The sequence below is a fragment of the Lytechinus pictus genome, chromosome 10, assembly GCF_037042905.1.
Source record: "Lytechinus pictus isolate F3 Inbred chromosome 10, Lp3.0, whole genome shotgun sequence".
Classification (NCBI taxonomy): Eukaryota; Metazoa; Echinodermata; class Echinoidea; order Temnopleuroida; family Toxopneustidae; genus Lytechinus; species Lytechinus pictus.
The window spans coordinates 3,927,559-3,940,102 of record NC_087254.1 but is presented as its reverse complement, the minus strand read 5'-3'; the positions used below and the strand labels follow the sequence as shown (position 1 = coordinate 3,940,102).

At 37.6% G+C, this 12,544-nt stretch overlaps 1 protein-coding gene across 4 annotated transcripts; it reads left to right on the top strand.

The window, feature by feature from the left end:
- Nucleotides 1-2,379: 2,379 nt before the first annotated feature.
- On the top strand, nt 2,380-11,646 carry LOC135155831 (uncharacterized). 4 transcript variants are annotated; one of them, XM_064106107.1, is made up of 3 exons: nt 2,380-2,534; nt 6,544-6,675; nt 8,846-11,646. In XM_064106107.1, exon 3 carries the CDS (start codon nt 8,930-8,932, stop codon nt 9,737-9,739), a length of 810 nt encoding a protein of 269 aa, XP_063962177.1. In that variant the 5' UTR covers nt 2,380-2,534; nt 6,544-6,675; nt 8,846-8,929; the 3' UTR covers nt 9,740-11,646. The 4 variants fall into 4 exon arrangements, with proteins under 4 accessions (XP_063962177.1, XP_063962178.1, XP_063962180.1 ...); XM_064106108.1 differs by having other exon boundaries at nt 2,414-2,657; XM_064106110.1 differs by having other exon boundaries at nt 2,414-2,534; nt 6,544-6,606; nt 8,846-11,640.
- The last annotated feature ends 898 nt before the right edge of the window (nt 11,647-12,544 follow it).

Genomic DNA, 12,544 nt, shown 5'->3' with positions numbered 1-12,544 from the left:
GGCCCCCTTTTCACTATTTGAAAAATTACAATGGACGCAGCCCCTTGCCTCCCTGCCCCCTCCCCCTCCCGTGGCGCCTGTTCACTTTCCATACGGTTCGATATTCATAATGGTGATTAACTATGTCAGCAGTCGCCGGAACAGAACTAGTACAGGGCAGACTTCTTCAATTTCTCACGTGCAAAGACTGGAATAAAATGCCTGATAGGGTTTACTTTTTTCACCATGCAAAATAATATTCGTATTGCCAAGAAAAAGAATGGTAAATTTGTAGATAAGAATACATAAAGGAATAAGAGCAAAGCTTCAGCATATATGATTAAAGTGGTGATGGTCGATAGATGCTTTTAAAAGGCCTACTTTTGAATTCGTGAAAGAACGCTGTTAGTTCATGTTTCCGTGTCTCAAAGAAGAACAATAAGTGTCAATAATATAGAAAGTAGATCACTATTCATGAAAAAAATACATTCATCAGAATACACCTTGTTTGTCCCAATAGTAATGCGAATGCAGAGCGCGAGCAGAATTTATTTTTTATACGTTTTGAACTGATCGAAAAGGTACCTGTTAAGGACTGCTTGCACTTAGCCATGAAGACGTTACATATTCCAACAATCAAATAATGCGAGCGCGAAGCGCGAGCTGAAAATGTTTGACATTTCTACATAAAAAATGCAAAATTTTAATCAATTTTTGTAATCGTGAACAGGATTAGTATAATTAAATAATTGATGCGAGCGCGAAGCGCGTGCAGAAAAAAATAGAGAATTTTACCTAAAAACGGGACACTCTATTCATGTTTTGTAAATCATGAAAAGAATGAGTAATAGGGGATCTTTGTACATTAATAATGCGCGAGCACAAAGCGCGAGCAGAAATTTTTTTGATATTGTGATCTGAATCTGGATAATGATTTCAATAGAGAAAAAGTTGAGTATCTGAATGAACATGCGTTTTTCATATTTAGACCTAGAATCTAGGCATTATAAATACATCTTTTATCATGAAAATTAAAGCGAGCGAGAAGCGCGAGCTTAAACTATTTGATATTCCGATCTGAAGAAATAGTCAATTTCAGCTCTATATTTCAAGCACTTTGTAGAAAAATTGTGAGGTGGATATGGATAGCACATTATAAAGAGCTGATATTTTTCATAATTATTACTTTGAGTTTTGACATAGGACCGGGGCATCCTTAGGACATGCAAATGAAAAGGATGACTATCTTAATATTCCCCTTTCTAAGCGCGAGATGAAACAAAAGGGACAATTTAATTATTAAATTAATATCTTTTTCATTAATGCCTAATGAGGGCGCGAAATCTAATGATATTATGGCCTGAAATATTGACATTTCAAACACTTTTGTAATTATAAATAGGATGCATCAGTTACTATATTTCAACCATTAATGCGAGCGCAAATCTCGAGCCCAAATTTTTTGATAAACTGTCATGAAGAGGGGATTTTAAGTAGTTTGTTGTATAATCAACCCAAACCCATATCAAGACATACATAACTCTACAATCAAAATGCGAGAGTGCATTGCTAGCTGATACGTTTTAACAATCAGACCTGAAAAGGGATATTTTGAAAACTTTATGGAATACACGAAAATAATAGGTACCTGATAAATCAAAATTTGCGAGCGAGCAGCACGAGCAGAAAATGTTAGTATTCAGACCATAAAACTGACATTTTTACAAAGCACTTTTCAAAAATCAATTTGTAAATCACGCAAAATAATGAAAGTTCGATTTCCAAGGTGAAATATCTTTGTATATTGACTTCCAAACTTGATATGTAAACCCCATATTGAACAACATATGAACATCAGGCAATGCGAGCGCGAAGCGCGAGCGAAAATGAAAGATTCTTTTTATTTTCCAAGTCTTCCCTTTATCTTATTCTATTCCCTCGTCTTCCTCCTCTTCTTTTTTCTCCTCTCTTTTCCCTCCTTTTCCCCCTCTTTCTTCTTCCCTTTATTCCCCTTTTTTTTGCTCCGCCAATAGGGGGGGGGGGGGGGGGGGGAGGGCTTGCCCCCCTGGATCCGCCTATGCACTTCACTACCGCTACACTACGCTACTCCTGATCATGAACTGTACCGGTAGTGAAGTGTAGTGGAGCCAACACGAACCCTCAATTGAGGTAGTCAAGAATGTGACTGAGGTATTAATTGACACTTTTGGCAATAACCATTAACTGCATCCAAAGCAGTTTGGATCGACTGGCCTGGGCTTTCAGCTAGAATAATACAACAATCTACAAATTAACAAAATGAACTCTCTCTGCGCATCTTTCTGGCAATTCCATATAACAAGCGAATTCCATCCGTACATATTGTTTATTCTATATCAAAAAACCGTTCAGTCTGAATCCAAGGCTAAGGATGACCCCGAGGATCCCTCATTTCATATGTCGAAGAGTCTTTTTACAGATAGGAACACCCGGATAGTTTACACGGGATTTTATGGTCATTTGTATATAGACTGTTAAGGGTCAACCTTCGTTCCAAAATGTGAATTTCAATATCGGTATGGATACCAAACATGCAGTTTAACTCGACGGCAATACCCTCGGGAATACCATTATGAGTTAATGGCTATTAATGGTGTAGATTGGCAATACGTTATGACTCATATGCTGCTTGGACGGCGGTACGTACGGCGGGAAGCGCGTTTCCGTTTTACACCCTGGCGAAGGCATTTTCCGCAAGAATAGCCACAAAGCGACTAGTGAAGAGTCTACGTCTACGTTTGTTTACGTTAAGTGGGTTAAGTCAACTGTGAGTCTCAGATTGGATGATATTGCTAAACAGGAATTGAATACTGAAATTAATAGAAACCGTTTGTGCATGAATTATAGGATATTCAAACAAGATTTTGGGTTTGAGAACTATTTAGTGAAATTAGATTTTGCAGATAGGATTGAACTCTGTAAATATCGTTGTGGAAATCATAGATTGCCAATTGCTAATGGTCGTTACCTGCCTAATCAAGGTTTGCAAACTTGTACTCTATGTGACTCGCATGAGCCAGGTGACGAGTTTCATTATGTGTTTAATTGTCCTGCTTTTGAAAGTGAAAGGAAAGCTTTAATTAGAGGGTATTATTTTGTCAGACCAAACGTGATTAAAATGCACAAGCTGTTTAATATGCGAAATACAAAAGACTTGAAAAATATGTCAAGATTTTGTAAATTCATTATGTCAAAATTTTAATATCTTAAGTGTAGTTGCTGTCTTTGTTACTTTCTCGTATTAGGGCATGATTTCAGATTTTGTTGGATTGCACCTGCACATGCTCAGTGGGGTACCGGTCTCCAGATACTCTCTGGCATGTCGGGAGTGGGTGGGTTAATTTGTGCCCGTTTCTATTTCTATTTCTATTACTGCTCTTGTATTGTACATATGTTTATTATCATCATGTTTGATTTTTTTTTTCTTTCTTTTTATTCATCTATTTTTTTTGTTACCTTGGTATTTTTTCTTATGCCTATTATTGCCATTGTTGTAAGTTGTTATATTTCTTCTATGCCCCCAGGAGGGGCCGTCAAAGAAATAAAATCATTGTCATTGTCATTGTCATTGTCAGCTGGGCGCGCGATCCAAAAGTCCGCACCGAAGATATCCGCAGAACATACGTGCAAATGCAGCTGAGCTTATAGACCAAAAGCTTCAGTCTCTGTATTTTGGTTGTTCCGCTGAACTATATACGTTGGCTTCATGATTTTTTTTACTTTATCGCACATGACCGTTTATATGAATGAAAATGAATAATAGCTAAAATATTGAAAAATAAAACACATAATTACTTGTTTCCATATTATATCTATCCTTATATCTATCATATCTGTCTATCCACTATCTATGTTATAAATCAATCTATGGTACTACATGATATATCTATCTGTTAATTTGTCTATCTACTCTGTCTCTCTCATTCTCTATCTACCTATCTATCTGTCTATCCATCTAACATCTATCTCTCTTTTATTTCTCTCTATCCATCTGTTAATCTACTCATGTGCAATATCAACACTGCTTCGACTTCCTTCGGGAGTATATTTCCCCAGCTCTACTTTTCCCTTTTTTGTGCTCGATTCGATTCAATTACTACTTTATTTACTTGTTACCATTGTTAAATGTCTTGTATTGCATAATGGGTTTTTTTCTTCTGAAGGTTGCTTCCTATTCTCTTTCAAATTCCACCTCTTGCTTTCCCTTCTCTTTGTTATCCCAATTTCTTTCCCTTCTCTCACCTCTTTCTTCTTAATCTTTCATTCCGCTTTTTTCTTCTTTGGTGACACTTTACTTTCAAATTTCAAATTGTTTCAAATTGTTTTATTCTCTCAGTAAAACCTTTAAATAAAAAACAAATATAATACAAAGTTAAAATACATGTATTACAAATCAGTGTAAAAGACAGTCTAAAAATTGCATTATGATTCAGAATCATACTGAGGGGTGGCAGCCAAAAAGGAAAAAAATCCTTATAATTAGGCCGACCCATTATAATTAGGCCGACCCATTAATAATTAGGCCGACCCATTAATAATTAGGCCGACCCATTTTGGCCTTTTGTATTTATTTACGATACATTTCCTTTTTATCTGTATGAATTTGTATTGTATTTGATATTTATTTATAATGTTTACTTTATATTTTGTTATGATTCTATTTGTATGTAAACATTCACTAATTTCAGTCTTTGACTGCTTGTGATTGTATTTTGATAGTTTTTATTGCAATAAAATCCAATATATATATATATATATATATATATATATATATATTTTGTGTGAAAGAAATGGATGAAGAGAACAATGGTAGGCGTAGCTTAAATCAAGGTTCCCCAGAGCTATCTACCCTTTTTGGAAAAATTGGTGATGCCGAAAAAATGTCTCTGCCGGGAATCGAACCCGGGCCCCCAGCTTTGAACGCCGGTGCCTTAAACACTAGACCACAGAGACGGGTTAGTGGCTAGGGCGACCCCGATCCGATTGACCGTCAGATAGACAGATTTTCGACACCATACCAATTATAATTTCCTTTGTCGGGTGAAGGTGGGTTTTGAACAATGACAAGCCGACCCATTAATAATTAGGCCGACCCATTTTGGCCTTTTGTAATTATTTACGACACACATATATATATATATATCTCAAATTCTCTCTATCTATCCATCTGTCTGTCTTTTTCTCTCTCTCTGTTTCTCTCTATCCGTCTATCTATCTCTCGAATTCTCTCTATCCATCTGTCTGTCTGTCTCTCAAATTCTCTCTCTCTATCATCTATCCATCTGTCTGTCTTTTTCTCTCTATCCGTCTATGTATCTATCTCTCAAATTATATATCTATCTATCTATCTATCTATCTATCTATCTATCTATGTAACTACAGTATATATCTATTAATCTTCTCTGTCTCTCTCTCTCTATCTATCCATCTGTCTTTCTCTAGTTCTCTCTCTCTCTATCAATCTATCTATCTATCTATTTATCTAGCTATCTATGTAACTACAGTTTCTATTTATCTGTTAATTTATCTATCTTCTCTGTCTCTCTCATTCTTTATCTATCTATCTAACATCTATATATCTCTCAGATTCTCTATCTCTCTCTCTCTCTCTCTCTCTTTCTCTCTCTATCTATCCATCTGTCTGTCTTTTTTTCTCTCTCTCTATTTCTCTTTATCCGTCCATATATCTATCTATCTATCTATCTATCTATCTATCTATCTATCTATCTATCTATCTATCTATCTATCTATCTATAACATCTCTCCATCTCTCAAGTTCTCTTCCCCCATCTATCTATCTATCTATCTATCTATCTATCTATCTATCTATCTATCTATCTATCTATCTATCTATCTATCCATCTCTCTGTCTTTCTCCCTCTCTCTCTACTTCTATCTATCTATTTATCTATCTATATATCTATCTATCTATCTATCTATCTATCTATCTATCTATCTATCTATCTATCTATCTATCTATCTATCTATCTATGTCTCTATCTATTTATCAGTCTTCTATATCTATCTTTCGGCATCTAAGTGTATCAATCCATCAAACTTCAATTTTCTTTCTATTATATGTATCTGTTTATTTTTATTTTGTCTGTCATTCTATTCATTTAGTTGATAATTTATATTTAGAAAAAAAAAACTTTTTCATAACTTTTCATAAAAAAAACGTGACTGCAAAAGCATGTTCGGATTTTACTCATATGACTGCTCTCTGTACATGAAGTGCCGAGGAACTCTATGCTCTGATCAGTAACTGTGCAGATTGCATCCGGTGGTGTGGGGCTCGCCTGTGTCGCACGCTGCAACCAGCGACGTGTGTAGACTCTTCACTAGTCGCTTTGTGGCTATTTTTGCGGAAAATGCCTTCGCCAGGGTGTAAAACGGAAACGCGCGTACCGCGCACGGGAAGTACGTGCCTCCATCTACATCCGCGCACAATCTACATCCGTGTATAATGTGTGTTTTCCATGGAAGCCAATATATGATAATGAAAATCTTTTCCATTCACCATAGATGTATTGGACAATAAGACTTCGTGACTACATTTCGTTGTGTAGTTTTTGTCAGCACTGCATGGTGAGTCTATATAGTGGCAACTTCTTCATAGCTCGTGGACACAAAATAATAATTCGATCAATATTTAAGGTGAGTGATATTAAACAGGAATAATTGCGGGATGTGAAAATGGATATAAGGGGTGGGGGGGGGGGGGGTATAGGCCTATATTTGACATTTGGGAACACCAGACGGGGAGGGGGGGGGGCACTGTCATTGCGACTGTAAGGACCGCCTGAACAAATAATCTTGCTCCGAAGTCAGAGTACCACGTTTTCTCCACTGAATAATGCCTCCCGAATATTTTTTATAATAGTGAAATGTCTAGGCATATCTTTCCCCCTTCCCAATTGGTGCTTTTGAAAAGAGTAGGTTAAGGTTATCTCCTTTTCCTGATTTTGTTCAACTGTGACACCCTTATCACTGCATGCCATAAGTTAGTCTGCTGGGCAAATCCTTCGCTCGAGTTAAGGGTCTGAATGTGCAGCCTACTCATGCCTTGTGTACTGAAGGCGAACAGCAAGTTTTGTATGTGCTAGTCTTTGCGTGGAGGCACACTTGTTGATCAAAGTTCCAATGAGGGTCTGTGCCTGCAAACTAGCCGTAAGTTACCGTTATACATGTCCCTTTTTGTGTGCGTTTGTAAATGAGCATGGTGTCCCGTCCACTTTGTAAACGCAGTAGCTGCAATTTTTCGTACCGAGTCCATGTATTCTTTCCCGGGGGGGGGGGGGACTTCCATTGACCATGGATACCATGCGTGACCATGGGGTCTCGAAAAGCACCCTAAACACGTATTTTCCATATTCTGAAAATGTACCCCCCCCCCCCGGTGTACCCCTTAACAAGTATTGGCGTGTGAAACCCTACCCTTAACAATTAAGTATTGGAAACTAACCCTACCCTTAACAAGTATTGGAAACTAAACAATATTGGCAAGTATTCCCTGAATTGAACCCCTAAACAAGTACAGCGATATTTCAATGTTATGTCACGGACGACGGTCGTCGGTTTTACCTTTACCTACATCATTGGGTTAAGTACTGCCCCACCTCCCACACCTCGCGCAAATCATACTCTAGACACATAGTGTTTACTCTTTGGGCAAAAAGTACATCCTTTATAAAAATTTTAGTCTTAATTTTTTAAACCCTCGCTAATTTGACCCTAAACACGTAGCTTTCCTAGCGAAAATAGATACCCTTTTAAAATTATTTTAGCGTTTTTGACACCCTTATTACGTTACGTACGTAACGTGCCCTATCTTGAAAAAGACATCCTTTTTACGTGTTTTTTTTTTGGTCGCGCATGGGCATGGTATCTACTCGTCAATGTAAGTGGCCCACGGGATTCTTTCAAATCTTCATTTTCGCTGATTTGAAAGTTAAGTTTATATTTTAAGATTTACCAAAAGTATTCCCAAGTTTGAAGATGCCCCGTTATCCGTTCAGCATATTGAAACTTTCATTTTGCGGCTCGATCGAGCTCACGTTATTTTATTGAGACATGCATCTGGGATACTCCCACAGAGATAGTCCTTGAAAATATCCCTAATAGGAGCTATATGTACAGCTAATCCTGATCATCTCTCCAAAAGGATGTAGACATGACAAGATCCGAGATCTCGTCATCTGATCATCTCTCCAAATTCCAAACGGATGTAGACATGACGAGATCTCGGATCATGACGAGATCCGATATCTCGTAATCTGATCATCTCTCCAAGAGTATGTCATGTAGACACGACGAGATGATTATCTGAACATAATATGTGTGGCACTTTTAAGCTTCGAGTTATGAATTAATGTCCCGTATTTAGGTATTCAGTTGAGCAGCTGTTTGAGGAAAAGGCGGATTTTCATAATCAAGAATTACATGTAAACTTGTGACATCTATTTATCAGATAATAAGAAACGTAGTCAAATCATCATCACAATAAAAAAAAACCTGATGGAATTTATAAATGGCCCTATATGCACGCGCAGTGATTTCATAAGATAATTCGCGGGAGGGCACGGTGATGGGCGGGCGGGACGAGACGACCATCTCCCATAGATTGTTGTACAACTTCTAGCGGAGGGGGGGGGGGGTGAGTGAGGGCACGTCTCCCCATTTACTTCCTCCCCCTCCCTCTCGATCGCCGATCATTTATATAAAATTGCTCTTTATCAACGATAACATTCATATTCGGTCTTTGTTTATGATTTTATTTTGCTAATTGTTCCCGCATGCTATTTTTCTCTCTTATTCACATTTCCAGGTATAAAGCCAGAGCACTGTAGAGGTGGTCAACGGAAGGGACAGACTGTGCGTTTATTTTACACCAAGTATATTCTGAAAGAATATGGCCGCAACTAGTACGAGCCAATGTTTGTCGCAAACGCAAACAACAGTGAACACAAATCAGCAAGATGTGTCATGTTTTAAACGTGCATTTCCCTGCGCGATATATCTGGGGATGATTGCTTTCATGATCATGTTTGCTGGGGCAGTCAACGCAGGAATAGGATCGACGGCTGGAAGTGGTCTATCAGGCGACATCTTTACCGGGTTTCGACAGTCGGCGAGAAGGCAGATGCATGCAGGTATAGCACTACTGGTTATTGGAGTCATCCTTATGATGCTTAGCATCTATTGGTGTCGCTACGCCAAACGGTCCTTGTCAAATGTGCCAGTCACGTCTTTTTCTGGAACAGCAACAACAACAGTAATCGCCCCAAACACCGCAGGTGTAGGGGTAGTGCAACCACCCGCTCTCCAGGGAGGAGGAAATCAACAGGTCTACGTATATCAACCTCACCAGCAAGCGGGGACTTTTCAACCGGTTCAAGGCGGTCCGATCCATTACGCACCAGCTCAACCGGGTATCGGTCAGTACCCACCAACTCAATACGGCATCGGTCAACCACAACCGGTTCAAGGCGGTCCGATCCATTACGCACCAGCTCAACCGGGTATCGGTCAGTACCCACCAACTCAATCCGGTATCGGCCAGTACCCACCGGCTCAATCCGGTGTCCACCAGTATCCTCCAGCTCAACAAACATCACAACCATCGGACCCTGCGGAAGAACTACCCGATCATCCACCGCCAACATATAACGAGTTGACGAACCCTGTCAACGACACCATTAAGTCATATGGGAACGTCTAACGATGGAATGTGATTTAGTTTCTATTCAAAACTATTTATACCACCATGTTTCCATTATTGCAAGCGTCCATGTGTCTTTATTGTCGCAAAAAATTGTTGGAGTCAATTGTAAATGTGTGAATCTGCATCTGATTATAACTAAAACAGTTAACCATAATCACTCATGAGACTGTACTTCAAGAGGCTGTACTATTGGCATCAATCTCTCTTTGCTTGGATTTCTAATTTCATCTCAGATTTTTTACTTTGTAAAGTATTGATCTCATGCAGGGTTGTAATAAAAAATGTTTTTATAAAAAAAAAAAAATAATAAAACGTTTTTTATTGTTTTAAAACGTTTTAAATCGTTTTAAAACGTTTTTTTTCAACGAAAGATGCAATTGTCTGTAAATCAATGAAACTATACACTACTGACACTAAATACAGTATGATTTAAGCTCTTGATGTTTTAAATAAGAGATGACCACTATTTTGTTAATGAATTTCCAACAGAAAAGTTCATATTTCCCCCAAAATTACTAAATCATAGAAATTGAATGCCTACAAAAAAAGAACACTTAGTAAGTTGACACTTTATTCCTAATACATGCATACATGTAGTCCCAAGGTATATTGAGTCTTGTCAATCGGGGGGGGGGGGGGGGGGGGAGGAGAATAATTCACACAATGGAAGAAATTGACGTACATGGGGTTTCAAAGCTTAATTTCATTACCGGTAAATCAATATGCTTTATTTCATTCGAATCAATTATACCAATTTTAGTGCATGGAATACAAACTCAATTCAAATCTATGAATAAAGCCCTTGAACTACTTATCTTTTTAATTCAGGAATTTTGATCAAATGTAAAAGTATTAAAAAAAATCAGTAGGCCTATAGAATGTTTTTTTTAACCCTAATGAGATGTACGGGGCTGATTCAGCCCCCTTCGTATTTTTTTACGATAAATCCACTGCGCAAATTTGTTTTATTGCGTCACTAACAGACTTTCCTTTTTTTAGTCTAACGCAACTTATGAGACCAAAATCGCGACCCCCTGGTATGCGGTTCCGAAATCACGCAACATTTTGTAAGTGCATGCAGACCCAAAATTGCTCAAAAACGTCAATTCGTGTACAAATCCAATGCAAATACTGTTTTTAGCCAAAACTCATAAATGTGTCATTATTTTTCCTTTTACCGAATAAAACAATTAATTTCACCTTGTTTATGGTCAAAATATATTCCCTATTTCCTAATTTTAGTTTATGCCATGGGTAATGCACGTGCCAATTTTCATTGTGATCCCGCGATCGAATGGCCCAGATCATAAGGGGAAGGGGCCTTCAGTCTTCTTAGGAAATGAAAAAGCCCAGTCTATTTAGGTTACCGGTAATGTTTTTTTTTTACTTTTTTATAATTCCTATGTATAGATTTTTAAAACTTTTTTTATTACTAATAGAAATTTTGGCAATAATTTTCCAATCATTAACAATAAGTACAAATAATGATACAGATACCAATTTTGGCAAGAACTCACATTGGGTTTTTTACATGAAATCACGTTTTTGAGCAATTCGGGATCTGATAATATGCACTTGTGGTGTATATCATAACTGCACACCCATGCATGCATCCCAAAAATATTTTAGAACAATATGTCGTGGCCCTGTCGTGTTTATGGATTTATCATAGAAAGTTTTAGGGGGCCATTAAGGTCCCCTGGAATTGTTAGGGTTAAGGTTTGCTAGCTGATTATCTTACACTGTTTAAAGTACTTTTCTTCATCTTTACAAAGCACAAAGTTTTACCGCTTTTGTGTGTACGGTGTACCTCAAGAGTATGATGTCAGGTTTACAGTCTATTTGTAAAATATTATTGTGCTTGTGCAACACTTCCATTTTATTAAAGTACTTCTTTAACATGTATTTGAGCTCATTTAAAAATAGTGTTTCTTTCCCTGTCCAAAAAGTGAGCACAACACTCAGATATTTGTTAAAATGATAATATTTTTAATGTGGATTGGATCATTGATGTGCACAATTGAACAGGGAGAAGAGGAACAAGACAAAGCAATGGAGAAAGAAAGAATAAAGGGGGAAAGAGAAAGAGGAGAAAAGGAGTGGTGTTGAAAAAGAGTTTTAGTTGGAAGGAAATAATACGCCACTTAATAAAAAACGGTATAAAAAAAACAACATTCATCTAAAATCACATCCATGCAAATTTATAACACACAAGTCTATGCGGTTTTTTAAAACACGTTTTATGTAAAAAAAATCGGGTGTTTTAAAACGCGTTTTAAAACATGTTTTAAAACACACCGTTTAAAACGCGCCAACCCTTATCTCATGTGCTGGCCATGTTGCTTGTTGCCGTTGATTGTTAAGAAAGCATGAATGTTTGTAAGTATAAAACCAGATGACATGTCTGAGAGACCTGGTATTCAGCATTAATACCCCCATCTTACTAGGAAGGCGATCGTGGCGACCATGGCGATCTGTGTAAATCCCGCAAATCGTAGCAGAATCTTCCTCGAATTCTATTTTTAGCCTGCGAGACGATTGCACTGCAACTTCTATGCGACCGACCTGCGCTGAAGGCGATGGTAATACGCTGAATGTACGACGATGCCACTTTCTTGCGACGATTCGAGGCAGATGTTTGTTTTGTAGTGATCTTTATTATTCATTCAAATAAATTTCATACATACATAATCAAGAAAATATAGAACAAAATGATAATTGCAGCAGTGCAATACACAAATTAAATAACAGTGTAATAAACATAGCAGGCAAATTGTATCAGAAAAGAGACATAATCCGAAC

Excerpts from the sequence above, each read along its gene's own strand:
- LOC135155831 (XM_064106107.1), top strand. The coding sequence starts at position 8,930 with ATGGCCGCAACTAGTACGAGCCAATGTTTGTCGCAAACGCAAACAACA.